Source organism: Xyrauchen texanus, chromosome 3 (assembly GCF_025860055.1).
Source record: "Xyrauchen texanus isolate HMW12.3.18 chromosome 3, RBS_HiC_50CHRs, whole genome shotgun sequence".
Lineage (NCBI taxonomy): Eukaryota > Metazoa > Chordata > Actinopteri > Cypriniformes > Catostomidae > Xyrauchen > Xyrauchen texanus.
The window spans coordinates 27564791-27585216 of NC_068278.1; the positions used below are offsets into that span (position 1 = coordinate 27564791).

General features: G+C 37.3%; 2 protein-coding genes across 2 annotated transcripts in view; one reads left to right on the top strand and one right to left on the bottom strand.

Moving 5' to 3' along the window:
- Positions 1-1170: 1170 nt before the first annotated feature.
- sub1b (SUB1 regulator of transcription b) lies at positions 1171-8500 on the bottom strand. The gene is made up of 5 exons (XM_052098404.1): positions 8413-8500; positions 6138-6207; positions 2872-2991; positions 2387-2495; positions 1171-1709 (listed from the first exon to the last, which is right to left on the bottom strand). The coding sequence occupies exons 2-5, from the start codon at positions 6204-6206 to the stop codon at positions 1630-1632; spliced, it is 378 nt and encodes a 125-aa protein (XP_051954364.1). The 5' UTR covers position 6207; positions 8413-8500; the 3' UTR covers positions 1171-1629.
- Positions 8501-9481: 981 nt separating this feature from the next.
- The window catches only part of LOC127623731 (zinc finger RNA-binding protein-like), a 31662-nt gene continuing 20717 nt past the window's right edge, over positions 9482-20426 (top strand). The window contains exons 1-5 of the mRNA XM_052098214.1: positions 9482-9554; positions 9761-9842; positions 16174-16456; positions 16661-16805; positions 19740-19961. Coding sequence (XP_051954174.1) covers positions 9518-9554; positions 9761-9842; positions 16174-16456; positions 16661-16805; positions 19740-19961 — 769 coding nt within the window. The 5' untranslated portion in view covers positions 9482-9517. The remainder of the gene's footprint in view (positions 9555-9760; positions 9843-16173; positions 16457-16660; positions 16806-19739; positions 19962-20426) is intronic.

Below are 20426 nucleotides of genomic sequence, written 5' to 3' on the forward strand. Positions count from 1 at the left end.
GTCATTGGTTTCGAAGTAGATTAACTAAAGCCCTTATATTCAGAAATTGGAAATGTGATAAGTAATAAAATGGTCAGACTTTTAGAGACCAACATGTGATAGATAAGAACCAGCAGGTTGAGCAGGATTACTGTTCCACATACAAAAAGGCAATCTGCTAACAGTATGTGTAACTGGAGAACTATACAAGAGACTCCAAAAGAGCACTGGTGCCACCTAGTGATATTTGCCTACTGCTTAGTAGGACCCTCAAGTATTTTATTTTTTCCTATATATGATATGCATGGGCCTTTAAATGAAGAGCACTTTACTCCCTTAAACATGGTACCTCTAGTGAGACAATTAAGTGATTAATGTTTACAAGGAGGTTATAATTTAAATTCCCAAGGAACGTTTTATTACTTGACATTGCATTTCACAGTTCACAAGTCAGCAGGTGGTCACAGGTTTAAAGTTGGCCTGATGTGACAGGTTGGTTTTCAACCAAAATCATATGAACATGAAATTATTACCTCTCGAAAATTAAATGAACCATGTGGCATGGTGAAAAGATGTCCATATTAACCACCACCTGAAGTGCTACCAGTGAAATAGACTGTAATAAATCCTCTTTAGGCACAGCTTGATGAATGAACATTAAGATGCAATTAATACTTATGTGACTAAGACAATGATATAATATCATTCATCATTGGAATCATGTGCAATATAAATATTAAAAAATATTCTGGATTCTTGTACTGTTATTGTAAAATATTTAAAGCAGGAATTATATCTGGTCAACCAAATTAAATGTTTATAAATATTTGATGGATATAAAAGTACCTGAATTTTATAATCCTGTACTCACAGTTTTAAGCACTGGAAATAAAAATGTGTTTGCACTGTGGTTGACTCTTACAGAATCAGTCTGCATGTTTGCTTTGCACGCAACACCATAAACCATATTGTCTCTTAGACGTGCTGGCAATACAGTGGCTACCATGATTTAAGACCATGATTTAATTTAGACAGCAAATGCAATTGATGCAAGATGGCTCTTCTGGACAGTCAGCTAAAAGGGCTGTTTTTATTCCAGAGTCTGGTCTATGTTTGAGTGGGTGTACGGACCATTATAATTCCAGCTCCCACGCGAAGGCGAGCAAATTATACACAAGCACTTAGGACTGGACACAGCAAGCATCATGAAGTGCCAAATGCATTTTATTTTCTGTCGTCCATTTCTGTTCTGTTTATTATCAGGACTATACTACTACTTTGAAAACTCTGCAGTTACATGGTTAATATTCTTTTACAACTATAGGTACAATGTACTCAGTGACACACACTGAACTCTCCAAACCAAAAACGACTTTATTGTGTAGGAAAATTATAAGAAACAATGCAGAAAATGTAAACTATTAAAATAAATCACCCAGTCGAAACAAATTATGCACAGACATCAGCATTAACAGCAGACATTTGAAATGACAACATTTGAACAAAACAACAAAAAAATCTCTTCAATTTAACAGCAAACATATAGTACAAGTTGAATCATAGGGGGAACAGTTCTTTAACAAAGTCCCTGTGTACCAGAGTAGGGAATTCTAAAAAGAATTTGCCAGATATTAAATGTACAAAGAGATCTTACAATCTTTTAATTGCATCATCGATGTCCGCCATTTGTTCCTTCAGCTGGTTCCACTGCTCAGGATTCAATGAAATACCTGAGGAAAATTCAATACAATTGATGGAACAAAAACTACCGACACAATCATGTGACATTTTTACCTGTACTTAAAATACAATCACTGAGCACTTTATTAGGAACACTATGGTCCTAATAAAGTGCCTGACGTGGTCTTTTGCTGTTGTAGCCCATTCGCCTCAAGGTTTGACGTGTTGTGCATTCTGAGATGCTATTCCGTTCACTACAATTGTACATAGTGATTATCTGAGTTATCATAGCCTTTCTGTCAATTGAACCAGTCTGGCCAATCTCAGCTGACCTCTCATCAACAAGGCATTTCAATCTGCAGAACTGCTGCTCACTGGATGTTTTTTTGTTTTTGGCACCATTCTGAGCAAACTCTAAAGACTGTTGTGTGTGCAAATCCCAGGAGATCAGCAGTTACAGAAATACTCAGACCAACACGTCTGGTAACAACAATCATGCCATGGTTGAAATGACAGACCACGTTTTTACCCCATTCTGATGGTTGATGTGAACATTAACTAAAGCTCCTGACCCGTATCTGTATGAATTTATCTATTGCACTGCTGCTACACGATTGGCTGATTAGATAATCGCATGATAAGTGTACAGGTGTTCCTAATAAAGTGCTCAGTGATTGTATAGAGTAGAATGAAATAAAAGATAAAAAATAAACACATCCATAATTACCTTTTTTTCCAGGCTTCATTTCACCCGCTTGGTCCATCCAGTACTCTCGAATGTCAATCAAAACCTTGCCTTTGAAATCCCTTACACTGACATATCTCATCTTCCCAATCTGTCACATAGCAGAACATGAATGAGCTTGCTACTATGGATACTACAAAATAAGCAAGCCAATTAATTTGAGGAATAATAAATAATGGCTCTTCACACCTTATTATCAATCATGCTAAACTTTCACTTTTAAAGTCCGAACTCTAAAAGAGTAAGACTTTAAAACATGATAAAAATTACAATAACCATGTCAGAACCTTTATGGAATAACTAGATAAATACATATGAATGTATTCTGTATGGGTTTTGTTATAATCCTTATTCTTTTATAATATCATAATCCTTTACAGTTACCAAAATGCATATTCCAAATCACACTATTTTCCAGTTTGTTATAATTGAATAAACTGTATCTAAAAAAAAAAACAAATAACAACCTGGAACATGTTATCATCACTGTTTTTATCACTTTTAGCAGAGCCGCTTGGTTTGGAGGTCTCTCCACTTTTCTGTTTTTTTGAAGGCTTCTCACGGGGACTTGCCTTCTTTCTTTTGGCCTTTAGTAAAAATTTGGGAACACAATCAAATGCATGTGAATATGTTGCCTTGGTTTAAATGGTTACATTTTAGGCACAATATAAAATTTTAGTCATCAACTACTTTTACCCAAAAATTGTAATTCTCTCATCATTAACTCACCATCATGCCATCCCAGATGTGTATAACTTACTTTCTTCTGCAGAATATCTCAGCTATGTAGGTTCATACAATGCAAGTGAATGGGTACCAAAATGTTGACACGCCAAAAAGCACATAAAGGCAGCATAACAGTAATCCCTACAACTCCAGTGGTTAAATCCATAACTTCAGATGTGATATGATAGGTGTGGGTGAGAAACAGGTCAATATTAAAGTCCTTTTTTGCTAGAAATTCTTCTTTCAAGTATGCATGTAGATTGTGAATCACCAAAATCACAAGAAGAATGTGAAAGTAAAAGTGGAGATTGATTGGGCAGGGAGGAGAATTTGTAATAAAAACTGACTTAAATGTTGATCTGTTTCTCACCCACACCTATCAAATCGCTCCTGAAAACATTGATTTAACCACTGGAGTAATATGGATTACTTTTATGGTGACCTAAAGACCACTTAGAAAGTATTCAGACCCCTTTATTTTATTTTAACATTTTGTTATTTTGCAGTCTTGTGCTAAAGTGCTTTTAATTATTTATTTGTTCACATCAATCTCCCATAATGACAAAGCAAAAAACATATTTGATAACTTGATAAAGAAAAACTGAAATATCATATTGACATAAGCATTCAGACCCTTTGCTATGGCACTTGAAATTTAGCTCAGGTGCATCCCATTTCTCTGTATCATCTTTGAGAAGTTTCTACACATTTATTGGAGTCTACCTGTGGCAAATTCAATTGATTGGACATGATTTGGAAAGCCATACACCTGTCTATATGTCTCACAGCTGAAAATGCATATCAGAGCAAAAACCAAGCCATGAGGTAAAAGGAACTGCCTCCAGGATTCAGAGACAGGATTGTGTTGAGATACAGATCTGGGGAAGCTACAAAAAATAAATTCAGCTACATTGAAGGTTCTCAAGAGCACAGTGGGCTCCATAATTATTTAATGGAAGAAGTTTGGAACAATCAGGACTCTTCCTAGAGCTGGCTGCCTGGCCAAACATAGAAATCGGGGGAAAAGTTGACAAAGAACCCAATGGTCACTATGGTTGAGCTCCAGAGATTATGTTGAGATGGGAGAAAATTGCAGAATTCTGGGCTTTATGGCAGAGTGGCCAGACGGAAGCCTCTCCTCAGTGCAAGACACATAAAAAAAGCACCTAAAAAGGACTCTTATGGCACTTCACTGCACGTTATGGTTCGACTCGCCTCAACTCGACTCGCTTTACTTTTCTATTGCAGTTTAGTGCCACCTCAACGTGGGTGGGATTATAGGCTGATCGTCATAGTTGCGTCACCATCTTAAACAAGCCACACACTGACCAAAGCAATAACACGACCGCTAGCTGTTAGCTACTAGCTCATTGTGCTGCATAAAGCAGTCGTTGCATGGTGATTTTACACAAGTGTAACAGTTAAGTTGGCCTCGTTGTTTTAGAAGCAAGCTTCCAGTAGCTGGTCAACTAAATAAAGTGAAGCTTTCATGCAGAGTATAGAGTTAACATAAAACATACCATCAATCATCGTGTATCAATGAGTCCAGGGCGCTCTCCCTCCCATTGACTGCTGGTTCAGATAGTGTCCATTTGGTCAAACAATTTCCACTTTTCCTTGATGGTTCTGTAGTCACTTCAGTTTTTCTTTTCACTTCAGTTAACCTTTCCCTACACTGTTGGTAGGTCCAGTGGTAGCCTTGTGCGGCCAACAGCTGAGACACTTCCTGAGAGACTTTTTCGTTCATCGCTAACGAGTGGACCGTTTGTACCTCGTTTATTGACCACAGTGTGGTTTTGCGCACAGCCATTTCTTTTTCACTATTCGAAAGTTGCAAGAACAAATGATACTGCTATTGCTGTTGCTAACTTTAAAACTAGCGGGTTGATGTCGCGTGTCAGAAATCCAGTGATGCTGGTATCAGTGAGCTGCAGGATTTTTACGTCACATTTAGTATCGGCTTGGCTCGCTTGGAACCTCGACTGAGGTGGTATTAAAAAAAAAAACTGGTATTATCCACAGTGGAAAACCCCCAAAAAAGCGAGCCGAGTCAAGTTGAGCTGTACCGTGCAGTGGAAAAGCCCCATTAGACTAGGAGAAACAAGATTCTCTGGTCTGATGAAACAAAGATTGAACTGTCTGGCCTCAATTCGGGTGGAGGGTGTTTTTTCAGCAGCAGGGGCTGGGGGACCGGTCAGGGATGAAGCAAAGCTGAACATATAAATACAGAGATATACTTAATGAAAACCTAGTCCAGAGCACTCAGGACCTCAGACTGGGCCAAAGGTTCACCTTCCAATAGGACAATGACACTAAGAACACAGGTAAGGCAATGCAAGGCTGGTTTAGGGACAACTCTGTGTGAGTGGCCCAGCCACAGCCCAGACTTGAACCCAATCAAACATCTCTGGAGAGACCTGAAAATGTCTGTCCACCGATGGTCCCCAACCAACCTGACAGAGCTTGAGAGGATCTGCAGAATATCACCAAATCCAGGTGTGCAAAGCTAGTGGCATCATACCCAAAAAGACATTCGGCAGCAATCGCTGCCAAAGGTGCTTCAACTGAGTTAAGGGTCTGAATACTTGTGTCAATGTGACATTACATTTATATATATATAAATTTGCAAAAGTTACCAAAAATCATTTTTTTGCTTTGACATTATGGGAGATTAATGTGAACAAAAACAATAGGGGGTCAAAATACTTTCTGAATGCACTTTGTGATTTTTGGAGATTTTTTTACACCCATTCACTTGCATTGTATGGACCAAAAGAGCTGAGAAATTCCTGTAAAAATCATCTTTTGTGTTCTGATGAAGAAAGTCAGTCATGTACATCCAGGATGGCATAAGTGTGAGTCAATGATGAGAGAATTTTCATTTTTGGGTGAACTATTCCTTTAAAAAACTGCAAGACAGTAAGCATAAACCTATACTTTTCCCATGTCAAAGGCTATATTATTTATGTTGTATTCTATGTATTCTGAAGTCAATGTGTGTTCATACCTTTGTTTCTGCTTCACTGTCAGAATCACTACCAGAAGTGGAAGACAGCACCTCTTTAGTTTTAGGCATGCTGATGAAGACAAGCACGAATCATTTAATCTAAAATATGATTCAACACTGCCCCCACACGGCAACTTATGGAATTTAATTATTGATAATTTTAAATAATAAGAAACAAGAAACAGATAAGACATACACGCACATTTACAATATTATAGAACATTCCATAGGAAAGGAAAGAACTGTATGATTTTATATTAAGAATTTTTTTTTAAAGGGCTAGTACCATCAAACCTTTTTTTAGAACAAATTATGGATGACCTGATTACTACTGATTAATTAAAATGTTTTAACTGACATCGACAATGCTATAATAGGCCTAATATCATCCCAACACCATATGCACCTGTAGTTCTCAAAGCACTACTTTGCCAATGAACATAGTGGGGTGATTTTCCCAAAATCTTTTAAAGTGCACCCAGTAATTTTTGTGCAGTACCGCTGCTCCCTACAAGCATACTGCGCAGTCTGCGAAGGGCACCAGCTCCCTAGGGGGGCACCAGAAAGTCCGCCGGCTGCCCTTACTCACACATTATATGTTATTTAAGGACCAGAAAGCAGTTGCGGAAAACAGATGATCACTTCACGCTCATATTGCCGCCATACCCCCGGAACTCTGCATAGGGCTTCAATTTGGCTAGCGGCTGCCCTGTTTTTGTGTTTATGTATTCTTAGACTTGCATCATTCAAACACAATAGTTTTCAGTTACCGGTGCCCTTTTAGAAATTCACTAGTCAGCCATGATTAATTTGTTCCATGAGTAAAAGTGTACAACAGGATGTTTAATGAGTTTAATGGTGCATTCATGTCATGTCAGAATTTCTGTAATTACAAATTTCTGACATGTAATTCAGAGTTCTACAAAGATGTGAGCACTTTACAAGTTGTAAACTCATTATTCTATAAAAGCTCTGACTTGAGAGTCATGACACCATGTAAAAAGAACCAATTTGGCAGTGGCCTCAACAGTTGAAGGTAGTGAACTCTTATTTCTTTTTGATATGCTATTTTATTGTGCTATTGATGCCTGGAGCACAAAAAAATAAATTATAATAGTTTTTCTTCAAGAATACATAGAGCTGTTCAGGTTGTAGTCCAAAAACTCACGATGGGTTCCCTCTGGACTTTCCTATGGGTTTGAAAGTATGTAATTTATGTTGTAGAACAAAAAAAAAAATCCACCTATCGTCAAGAAATGTTAACCACAGACATTATTTTATTCATTTTGCTGTTATCAACAACAAAGCAATTTTGGCATTGAAACGAATAACTTACAAGGTCTGAGGATGTGAATAGCTCTGATTATTCATTTCGACATGACCTGAACCATATGCAAGTAGTATTTGGCTGGTCATGTGATCCGAACATGACAGCCCCCATGAGGGGACCCTCGCTATGTAGAATAAAACAGCTTTTAAAATGTTATCGAAATGACTGGAGTCTTTATCTCATGTGAATGGTCATGATTTTATAAACGATTCAAAATTACTATTCATTTCTTTAAGTAAACACATTTTAATGAGATTCAAATTACTGATTTGAAATTTGAGTTTAAGTATGACCAGGACATTTTCTTGACAGATTTATGGGAATCAAATGTGCAGAGAGTTCAGTTTAATAACTGAATTGTACACAACTTAAAAATGTCTTTACAAGACCAATTAGTTATCATAAGATAAAAAAACTAAATTATATCTGATGAACCTTTTAAACATGTAGATCTGCTCCAACATGCTCCATGCATACTCAGGAACACATAACATATATTTAAATCTACATTCATTTTGCATTGATTGTAGAGCGCTGACAGGAACAGCACATTTCCTTCCTCGCGCATCATCACAGAACACAAAGGGCTTGTCAGTTTGGTCGAAAATATATCGATCTTGAGACAGAATTGAGGGTTCTCCCATCAATAATAACTTCGCTTCAGCAATTTGCCGTTTAATCTCGGAATGGAAGGTATTAAAATGGCTTAACTGGTTTGTTCAGCCAACGCTAACTCCTTTAAAAATCAACACCGGTGAGTATAGCGGGGGCCTCTGCATCCCAAAACTAACGTGGAAAGCAAGGCCCAAAATGAGACAACACTATTAAACGCATTTATTAATATTGACGATAAAATGAAACCTTAGGTTTTGCGTGGAGTTAACAAATGCATATGCGAAACGTGCAGTTTGTAATTCGCTTTAAGATGAATTGAATAGGACTTACGTTATACGCTTTTTCAACAGTCACGCTCAGCGGCGGGAAGTGTACAATTGAGAACAAACCATATGGCTAATCATTTAAAGAGGGCATTGTGGGAATTGCAGTTTACCCTTCTAACCACTGTTAAGTGTATGCACGGGATGGGTATGTCATGAACCACCATAGCAACAACTGCAATGTCGGATATAAATCACATATAAGTAATTCTAATATAATAAGTGAACATCATAATAATTTAATCATGGTAATCAAATTTTGATTTATTCAACATATTAAACCGATCGCAGTTTGTTTCAGTGTCGGCGTGAACGGTCAAATTGGCAGTCCTATGTCACTTCTGAGTCCACATCATACACATTGTTTGTTTAAAGGAATGCACAGGGTTCAATACAAGTTAAGCTCAATCGACAGCGTTTGATAATATTTATTACCACAAAATGTATTTCGACCTGTTCCTACTTTTCTTTAAAAAACTAAAATAAAACTATCAAAATTACAAAACATATATCTGCGTTACAGTGAGGCACTTACAATGGAAGTGAATGGTGGCTAATTTTTGAACATTAAAATACTCACTGTTTCAAAAGTATAGCCACAAGACATAAAAGATATGCATGTAAACAATTTTAAACTTCATTACCACGACAATGTAATGTCAACATACCATAAAACCCTTAAACGACTGTAAAAAATGACAATTTAAACAACTTTACAGCTCGAGTAATACACAAGTTTTAACAGAAGAATTAATGTAAGTGCTTTTATAAAATTATAAGCCTCACACTTCTTTGTTTAAACCCTCCAAAAACATTTAATTTCATTTTCTCCATTCACTTCCATTGTAAGTGCCTTACTGTAACGTAGATTTCTTAATCAGCATTAATAAAACATACAATGCTGTCGTTTGAGATTAATTTCTACTGAACTCGGAATATTTGTTTTAAGGTTCAACAACTCAACGACCTTGAGAATGGATTGATGAAAAACTACGCTTCCCATCTCTATAAACCACCAGTGCGCATGTGCGATCAGAGCTGCATCCTGGTCCGACCTTCTCATATAAAAAGGCAGGGTTACACTTCAGAGTACGTAAGAGAACAGGAAACCAATGATTCCCATATGTCCAGTAGTCTCCTTCACCTACGGTGAGTAAAATAGCGATTTTAAAAGAACACTGAAGCATACTAAGCTGTGTAAACCAGAGAAGATTTAATTGGGATATACGGGAAATCATAACGGCTTATTTCGCTGTTGTCCACTGCGTATTTTCTTTCTCTGCATGATACGGGCCCTTCTTCATGGTTGCCATTGCACACAGCCGCTAACCCTCTATGACTCTGTCCTTTTGCAGTGCCCAGCCGGCTAGGTGAAGATGCCAAAATGGCCACCGGCAACTATTTTGGATTTACCCATGGTGCTGCGGCGCAGTACAGGTAAGGGCCCTTATGTATATCGGGAAATGAGGTGATTGTGGTGGGACAGTAATGGTGCGATTTGGCCTTTGTTTTAGGGTCCGGGTGGGGGTAGTGGAGAGAAGTGATTGGCCGTGCTTTAAACCCTATGACGAATGTCTGGAGAATAAATAATGCATTATTACATGGTATTTTACATATGTGATGTATAGTGTGTGTGATGTATAGTGTGTGTGTGTAAGATATATATATATAAGCATGTGAGAAATTAATTATTTCTAGTTTATATGTAACCCCAGGGAGAAGATTATTGACACTTGATTTTACATATAGAGTGGCCTGGATGCATTTTTTTGGAAGGAAAAAACAAAACAAAATGATATTTGCTTATTTGTATTTAAATTTGTTTTGCAATAATCGATGTATTTGAAACTCTAAATCCGTTGTTGTTGTTACCAAAAGCATGTGCGCAGTTTAAACAATACTCATTGCTTAAAGTAAACCGGTTTGAATTCATTTCTGTACATTTTGGTCATACATTTGACCTTTTTGTTTAAATCGTATGGCCTAGGTTTTGTTGAGACTCGTTTCTTTTTTTACGTCAACACCACATGGATTTGCCTCATGAACAGACACTATTCTTATTTTTGTATGGTTTGTTATCCCCTTCTCTGCGACACTAGGCCTGTTTTATGTATTAACATGGTCGTGAACTCGTTTGAGTATTTGTGTGTTTGGATAATGTGTGAATCTATGCAGAATAGCTCGAGTGAGCGGCGCTAGCAGACTGCAGCTGTCATCTCTCCTACAGTTCTGCAACACTGCAGCTCTGCGCATGACTGGCCAGCTCAACGCTCTTATATTTTATTTTTATACACCGCAATAAAGGCACATTTTTCTGCCTTTAAGACGTATATAAGTCAATTTAGATTATAATTTTTTATTTTTTTTTCATCTTAAAAATTACTAACGTAAAACAATGGCAGGTTATTTGACACTGTGTGCGTGTTGGGTAGGGCGATGTCTTCACGGACGCCTCAAGGACTCCTTGAATGTCACTACTGTTCCGCGTTTTAAATGTTTTATTTAGCCTAGATTGTTTTTATTAGGTAAGTAATCCTAATGTTGCCATTTAAATTGGTTGTTTTGCCTTTGTGTACCAAAGGACTTTGGCCATTGTCAGAGAATACAAGGATGCATTGTTTATCCTCTTCCAGATCTCCGAACAGTTTCGGAGCAATTTCTCATCAGCGAAGTGTTTGCTATTCCTGACAGGTTTAAGGCATGATTGATGGCTTTCATATACCGTAGGCTGAGGAAAATATTTTTACTTTTATACACCGGTGGAATCATTTCAAAGCTTAGAATTTCTAAGCTTTCAAAGCTTAGAATCTGGAAAATATTTTTACTTTTATACACCGGTGGAATCATTTGAAAGCTTAAAGCTTTGAAAGCTTAGAATCTTTTCAGAGAACCCCGTTACTTTTGCATTTAATTTAATATAACAACAAAATAAAGCTTGAAAACATTTGTCACAAATTGGCCCCACCTAGAGGTTACATTGCAGAAATTTTAAAATTAATATAAAAGTCCTTAACATACAGGGCTGGCCCAAGCCTTTATGGGGCCCTAAGCAGAATTTGATTTGGGGGGGCCCCTTGGTGCCGCTAATATGATTGACTATTGTCAAAGCTTGATTATTCGCACACTATAAATCTAACACACCCCTTATGAATTTGATTAGTTGTTGCGGTGTTGCTTGCATCATACCAATGTCTGCCTGGCATGTTTTTACCCTTCTACGGTTTTAATTGTAACTAGTAAATCCACAAGAGTGGTCCGGTGTTAATTTGCATTTTAATATTCAAAGTTTTACAGTACTAAGTGGCGTACTTAATGTGGTGTACTGAAAAGTAGCTAAATAAATCCGCAGATAATGCATTTACTGTTAAAAAAAGTTAGCGACTTGAATTGCTTTTGGTTAAAAAAAAAATAATTAGCAATGTGCAGAACAATCAACTACAAATGAGATAAATTAAGATAAACATTATTTACAGTAATAATTATAATTACAAATATTAATCTCAGGATATTCTACAGTAAACTGAGCAAATACAAAGACTGCTGTGCTATTAACTTACCTGCCACATCTGTTGAGTTTGAAACAGACATGGAACAGTAGGATCAGTGGAAGCAGGTGCTGGTAAGTGCTCTTCATCTGCAGAGGATGGACCTGATGAAGGATGATGATGATGATGATGATGATGATAATAACAAAAGCTAGCCATGTTAGATGTCATATCAGAAGGTAATGCAACTCTGTCAAAAACAAAAAAGATCCCCCAAATGGCATGGTTTATCTGTATAAATATATTGAGCTGGGATTGTTGAAAACTCACCTGATGTATCATCATCATCATCAGCTGTAGCACTGGCACTTTGGGCAGGTGGCGTTGGTTGTGCCCCACCTCCAAAATATTTCAACAGTTCTCCTATGGAAGTTTCATAAGAGGCAACAGAATGTTATTTTAACAACATAAATTATTATACACTGCAGCAAGCCATCTGTACACCTAAAACAACAACAACTCTTAAACTAGCTAACTGAGGCATAATGATATTGGAATAGAATCGTAAAGACCCCAAAATGATAGGCTAATGCAAATAATGTTAAGCTGTTATCAGTACTAAGTTTATGGAACAGAAGCTTATTTTTAATAAATATTTTATCTAAAACTAGCGAAGCTAATATGTTGTATTATAATATTTACGGACGTTTAGTCAAACGTGAACGTTCCTAACAAGATATTTTACCTAGGCTATGTTACGTAACTATCCAGCTAACATTAGCTCGCAACATAGCCTAGCTAATTAACATACATTTTTATCTTGAAGTTTTTTTTCTTTCTCTTCCTCGGTTCTTTTTTTTTTTTTCTTTGCACCAGAGGGATATGTCTTTTTTTGTGTGACATTGCTGTTTTGCTGCAATGCTGCTGCCTCTTCCATCAACTAACTGTCTGAATGTTTACATTAACCTAATTATTACGTTAACATAATATTGTGTTTAATATTGCGTTTTTGTATAATTACCAGTCCAAGCTGTCATTTAATTTGCTCTTGGCGCCCCCTGGGGGCCCTAAGGAGCCGCTTAGTTCGCTTATGCCTCTGTTCACATGGCACATAAATAGTAATTTATTAAATGAAAGCTCTCATTCTCAAAAAGGGTTACTGTACAGGTGATTTCATTGTCATAATACCACAGTTTGAATTATTTTCAAAACTATCACAAAGTGAAATATAATTTTAAGGCATGAAATGCAAACGTACCTTTTCTGTGGTTGCCACTGAGCTATAAGCCTCAAATAGCCTCAAACTTCATATAAAATCTTAGCTTGGGTGGTTCGCTTTAAAATGAGTTAAAGATATTACTTGTTTGCAAGCTTATTCCAATAGTGGGACATGTTGTCTCAAAAATTTTGAACCAAATATGAAGTCTGGTAGAAAAAGTATGAGAAACTAATCATCAGCAAAATAGGTTGCCATCTATAGAAGATTAAATGTTACACCTCATTGTAAAGCTGGGATTCTTTGCTTTCCAATGACACATAGATTGGTCTTCTAGACACCTCCGATGCCAAAATATTGTTTAATAATAATTAATTATTGCAATCATTTCTTAAAATATAGGGTGCTATTTGTAAAATGAGACTATTTTTATGTAATTAGTCCACTGGATGCGTGAATGTGGAGCTTTTATATGTTAGTGAGCTGGATTTTTGCGCTGCTGCCTAAATTGTTTCAGAGTAGTTAATGGATATCAGTCGTGTTTCTAAGCGTTAGTTCACTCAAAAATGAAAAGTAAGTTATTTACTCACTCATGTCATCTAAGATGTGTGACTTTCTTCTGCAGAACACAAATGAGGATTTTTGGAAGAATATTTCAGCTCTGTAGGTCCATGCAATGCAAGTGTGTGGTGACCAGGTAGGGCTGGGCGATATGGCAAAAAATATTATCACTATATACTTTTTCATATAATTCGATATAGATTTTTATCACCATGTTGAAGCACATTGCACACTTTTATTTAGAATTCCCAAAAAAAGAAGAGAAAACAAAATCCTAAATGGTCTTTACAAAACTTGAGTGCAGTTGGAAATGAAGGTTATAAGATGATCTCGTCATTTTTGAATCATAATGACAGTATATATATATATATATATATATATATATTACGTTTAAAATAATTTCTTTACATACAGATGGGGGCATAGAAGCCCTTGTGACTGAGGAATGATACTGTATGGGGGTTCAGGGGTATCTTCAGAGAGAAACCTTTGAAAATGTAAAAGTCTGAATGGAATATATTTCTATTTTCATTAAAGTGATAGACTAGGCTACAAACTAGTAGTTGTTTTGTCTTCATCCTCATAAGAGATGATGAAATCTGAATAATTTCACAAAATTAGAACTGAAATCTGTTTGTTTATTATTAAAGACTTGGAACATGCTGATTAATAAAACAAAATTTTGAAAGGGAAAAAAAAACTTTATGGTCTAAAGGCGCTCTGGAAACACGCATATCATGTTTAGGCACATGTGGGGAAAAGAGGATGCGGGTGTGGCCCAGGACAGGGCATCAGTGAAGCGTGTTTCAGTGCAAGAGAAAAATGTTCAAGAATACCACGCAGAAAGATCAGATATGTATCCGGCACTGTTGTTTTGTCGCTCTGCTCACTGGAAACGAGGAGTGGGCATAACCATCGTCACGATGTCTTGCAGTCAAGATGGAATCAATCTGGAATCCGGAACGTGGTGACCTGCGTCGCGGGGGGCAATAGCAACTTCATACAGTCTGAGGCTGTGTTTCCACTGAAGCGGACGAAATCCGAACAAATCTCCCCCAACGCTAGGGAACCGCTTGCCCCGAGCGGCTGTCAATTTTACAATCCACCTCGTGAACTTGACGCTCTGTTTCCATAGGAAGGAAATGAAAGCGCTCGCTCACCACATGCCAGTGGAAACCTGCGATTTAAGAAAGCTAGTGTTTTTAGCAACACGCATGTCTAGAAATAGAACACAGGCTAAATATCGAAAATTACTCAAAAGCTTATCGTTGATATCATGGAGTTTTTTTTTTTTATTGCAATAAATATTGATAGCGTTTTATCGCCCAGCCCTATGACCAGGCCTTTTGAAGTGCCAAAAAGCAGATAAAGCATAAACATAATCCAACACTCAAGTGGTTTAATCAATGTCTTTTGAAGCGATCCAGTTGGATTTGAGTGAGAACAGACAAAAATATAACTCCTTTTTCACTTTAGATCTTATCAGCAGTGTTCTTAGCGATTATGATTTCAAGCTCGATCACAATTACTATAGCGACATCTAGTACTCTGTGCATGCCTGAAGCACTAGGAAGTGTAATTGAGCTTGAAATTATGATCGTGCCTAGAGACTGCAATGCAAAATTGTACCGTGAAAAAGGAGCTACATTTTGGTCTGGTTTCACCCAAAATCAACTGAAAAGCTTCAGAAGACATTGATTAAACCACTGGATTCATGTGGATTGTTTATGCTGACTTTATCTGTTTTTTTTTGGTGCTTTTAAAGGACTGATCATCATTCACTTGCACTTTATGGACCTGCAGAGCTGAGAAATTCTTTTGAAAATCTTTGTGTTCAGCAGAAGAAAAAAAAAGTCACACATCTGGGATGGCATGAGGGTGAGTAAATTATGAGAGAATTTTCATTTTTGGGTGAACTATCCTTTTAATGTGCACCTTTTTTATTGGATCTAATTATATAGTTAATATTATCCATTCTTTATCATGTCTTATGAAGCCTGTGATGGGTTAACTCAAAATACTTGCAGTGCTTTTAGACCAACAGAGAATTAAGAGTTGTTGTTTTTTTTTTTGTTGTTGTTTTTTATTTGTTGCCTGCCTCTTATCCAGAGAACCTTATCTTATCCCCCCCACCCCCACATGCATCTTCCCTGTTTCTCACGGTCACACACACACTAGTGGATTTGGTGCATGAAGACAAGCTATGAGTAAAGGCTCTTATGAATTTAATCTCAAGATAATCTGCCCCAGCATGAGTAAGATGTCTCAGAATTGCATTGAAGCCCACCAATCACCAATTCAATCTGTAACTATCTTTCAATTTAGTCAAATTACCCCAGCAAGAAACAATTTTTTTTTTTTTTTTTTTTTCTAAAATGTGATTGTATAGAATTGCAAGTATATCCAATATCAGGTGAGCTTTTTTCATAGATTGCTAACCTGAAAACTAAAAGTAAAGAGATCTTTCAGTATTTGTATCTTAAATCCCTCATCCTCTTCTCTGCAGTCAGCAGCCGGGTGCTGGGGTAGCCTACACACATCCCACTACTGTGGCCAGCTATACTGTGCATCAAGCACCTGTGGCAGCACACACAGTGGCAGCAGCCTATGCCCCTACAGCCGCCACAGTTGCCGTGGCCAGGCCAGCACCAGTTGCTGTGGCAGCTGCGGCCACTGCCGCCGCTTATGGGGGTTACCAACCAGCCCATGCTGCCACGGATTATGGATATGCACAGAGACAGCCGGAGGTTCCCCCACCTCCACCTCCTGTTACCTCGCAAAACTACCAGGTAAAAGCGTCAATGTCCATTTTAGACCTGTTCGCACCTTCAGAGTAATTGTGCCAATAGTAATGCATGTTTACTTTGCCTTGGCAAGTTCTTATATCTTGCTGTGCTTTTGAAATGCTGTATTTAAAAAAAAATTATAATAAAAAATAAAAAAAACCTAACCCATGTCCAAATTAAAAAAGATTCTTCTGTTTACTTTTGCAGGACACGTATTCATATGTGCGGTCCACAGCTCCGGCTGTAGCATATGACAGTAAACAATACTACCAGCAGCCTGCAGCTTCACCAGCAGTGGCTGCTGCAGCAGCCCAGGCACAACCCACTGTGGCTGAATCCTACTATCAGACAGGTATGCTTTGCATTCAGATGGGAAGAAAGTCTGCAATGAAGTATTTAAAGTCATTAGCCTTATTCGTTCAATCTCGGCTGTAGAGTTCGACCAATATGGGGTTTTTAACTGTTCATATTCTCAAAGCAAGATGGCCGATATAATGCTGATATATCACACATATATACTAATATAATAGTAATTGACATGCATAAATATGCCAAAAAAAATATTTAGCACTATATTTATTTTAAATTTATTACAACTTTAACTTTGTAAAATAAATAAACAAAAGATTTTGTGTTTTAGATGGTAGATAGCCGTTTCTGTTTAGTCATCCCATTTAAGTAATTGTTTACACAAATTTCTATACATTAGAAAGGAGGAACTAGCAACGGTGCACACAGTAGTCTGACTGTATGTGGATATGAGCAATTAACTTTTCTCACAAAAGGCAGTCAAACAAATTGTGGTTCTAGGATCTTTGGATATCCGGGGCTTAGCCCAGACTTCTGTTGATGCAAAGGGGTCATGCTTTGATGAAATATCGGAATATAATTAAAGTTTAAATGTTACGTCTTTGAGGTGTGTGTGTGTGTGTGTGTGTGTGTGTGTGTGTGTGTGTGTGTGTGTGTGTGTGTGTGTGTGTGTGTGTGTGTGTGTGTGTGTGTGTGTGTGTGTGTGTGTGTGTGTGTGTGTGTGTGTGTGTGTGTGTGTGTGTGTGTGTGTGAATATAACCGACTAAAAGGTCCCATTAACTTTTGTCTCCGCTTCAGATAAACTGTTTTTTTTTTTACATTATTCGAGATGGCCAGCTCATAATATTGTCATTTTCTATAATAAACGCACTTAAAAACTGCTTCAAGAACAATTCATAGAATTGTTTTTATTAACAAAAATGTAAGAACATGAATCAAAAAAATTTCAATCAAACAGAAACAAAAACCTGTTGTAATAATGAATATCTTGGTCATTATTTAGTGAAGGGGAATTTACTCCAGATGATGTTTCTCTTATTGTCATTGACTCGAGTCTTTTGAATTTGTTCAAAAGAAAAAATCTCAATAGGCTAATCTAGAAAGAGGTATGAAAAATATAAATGATCTATATCTTAAAATCTTTTTTTTTTATCTTAGCCTAAATATAAAAGTTTTAATTTGGCCCTGATGTCATTTGTAATGTCATTTAGTCAATTTTACTCATTTAGAAATTAATCCAGCCCCTTTCTCGTCTTAAATTAACATGCCTCCTTTCCTTCAGTTGGTCAACAGACACTCATCTCTGCTCATACACTAATCAAATGGGGTAATGTGGCTTATTCGTTCAGTGGGTCAAACTAATGTTATGCTCCTTCATAGCCCTCACTACGATGCAATTACCCCGTGCTATAGACAGTCTTTACTTGAGGGAAAGCCAACAAAGAAGTCTCTCTTTAAATTAGTGCAGTGCTGCAACTTTCATTGTTTAAAAGATTTGTATGCTAATTGCAGAGAGATTTCCACATCTTTGTAGACGATGTATGATGTTTTTATTGATTATTTCCTTTTCTAATCGCACTGCCTGGCCAAAATAAAAGTTGCATTTGCATTTAAATAAGCATACTTGAGAGCCCATGACTGGATCAATATTGCAGTGATTAATGTTTCAGCTGGCAACAATTCTTTTAACCCTAACTGATGCAGTGTAGTTTCTAATTTCTTAGACAACTATGTTGGAAGATGTATCAGCAACTAAGGAGTTTGCTGAAATCACTGGAATTGGGTCAGCTTCGCAGAAGAAATGTGATCAGAAAAAAAATCTTGAATGATCGTAGATCGCTAAAATGCTTGAAGGCACATCGTAGAAAAATCAATAGTAGAACACACGGATATGTTTAATAATGAAAGTTAGAGCATTTCCACATGCATCATGCAACGAGAAATTACAGGATTAGGACTAAATATCTGTGTAGCCACAAGAAAGCCACTTGTTAGTGAGGCTAGTCGGAAAAAACGACTGAGCATAGAGATTGGACTGGAGCAATGGAAAAATCATGTGGTCTGATGAGACCAGATTAACCCTATTCCAAAGTGATGGGCGCGTCAGGGTAAGAAGGGAAGTGTTTGAATCTTAACACCCATCAAGCATGGTGCCCAAGTCAGCAGACTACCTGAATGTACTTAATAACCAAGTTATCCTATCAATGTATTTTTTCTTCCCTGACGGCATGGGCATATTCCAAGGCGACAATGCCAAGATTCTCTGGCTCAAATTGTGAATGGGTGTTTCAGGGAGCTTGATGAATCGTTTTCACACATTAATTGGCCATCACAGAGTCCTGACCTTAACCCCATTGAAGGTCTTTGGGATGTACTTTACGGAGTGGTTCAACTCTCCCGTTATCAATACAAGATCTCGGCCAAAAATTAATACAACTCTGGACGGAAATACATTTTGTGATGTTGCATAAGGTTGTCGAAACAATGCCATGACGAATGCGTGCTGTCCATATAGAAAAATGTATCTGCCGATGCTGATCATTTAAAAATTGCAAATATCAGCTGATGCATCGTCATCTGTGATATCAATAAACCACTTATTTGCAGGGTGACTTTCTTGTCAATTGTCGCATTCAAATCAATGTAATGCAAGTAGGGTTCTACAGATGATTTGCACAAACACTTTCTGCTCATGTTTCATAAATGAGGCCAAATGATTTTGATGGTAAATTTTTTTTAAATTTTATTTTTTTAACACATTTGTGCTCCCGTTTTTCATCAAAAAATGACTATCTATTACTGTATAAGGCCCAATACTTCAATATGGCAGTTCACATTAAAGCATGACAGTGACCTTATTTTATCTGAGGGCACACATGAAATAATCCTCTTCAGATGTTAATAGATAAGCTCTCAATAATCTTATACTAAAATGTCCTTTTTAATGTGATAAAATTGCACTTTGTCACCTCTCTAGCCCCTAAAACTGGATACTCCCAAGGCGCCACTGCATATACACAGACCCAGCAAACGCGTCAGGTTACCGCTATAAAGCCAGCCACCCCCAGCCCTGCCACTTCAACCTTCTCCATTTACCCAGTGTCCTCCGCTGTGCAGCCGGGTGCAGCTGCAGCTGCCTCTGTAGTACCATCTTACTCTCAGAGTCCCACCTATTGCACCAATGCTGTTACTTACTCTGGTAAGAATATCACAGTTCTGTTTTGAATTCACAAACTCGTTTGTGTGTGTGGGTGGTGTTTTTTTTTGTTTGGTGGATTAGACTCCCTTAAAGTTTCTATTGTGAAATGCATGTTGAGGGGTAAAATTAAGCTCTCGTGTCCACTAAAATCCTTTTTTAAGAATTTTCACTCTGGTTCTAGCACCAATGATTTATTTGAGTTGTAGTATCATGATCAAGTTACTTTACCCTGTGCAGTCGTGTAGAGGCTTTGTGACAGCGGGACACATCACAAAGTACTTCACGCAGAAGCTAAAACGGACAACATGTAACTAAATATCAACACTACAATGCAATTTCAAGAATCATTAATCAGGAAATAAACCGTTTCTACTTGAGACAAGACTCTTGAAATCTTGCTTTTGTTTACATAACATTTACATTTATTCCTTTTTTGGAGCAGTCAATATATACATTTTATCAGTA

Bases quoted from the DNA above. Each gene is read 5' to 3' on its own strand.
- sub1b (XM_052098404.1), bottom strand. From the start codon at position 6,206: ATGCCTAAAACTAAAGAGGTGCTGTCTTCCACTTCTGGTAGTGATTCT. The intron at 2,992-6,137 runs GTATGAACACAC...TTTTTACTAAAG, and splicing joins ACAGTGAAGCAGAAACAAAG to GCCAAAAGAAAGAAGGCAAG. The intron at 2,496-2,871 runs GTTGTTATTTGT...GCTATGTGACAG, and splicing joins GTGATGATAACATGTTCCAG to ATTGGGAAGATGAGATATGT.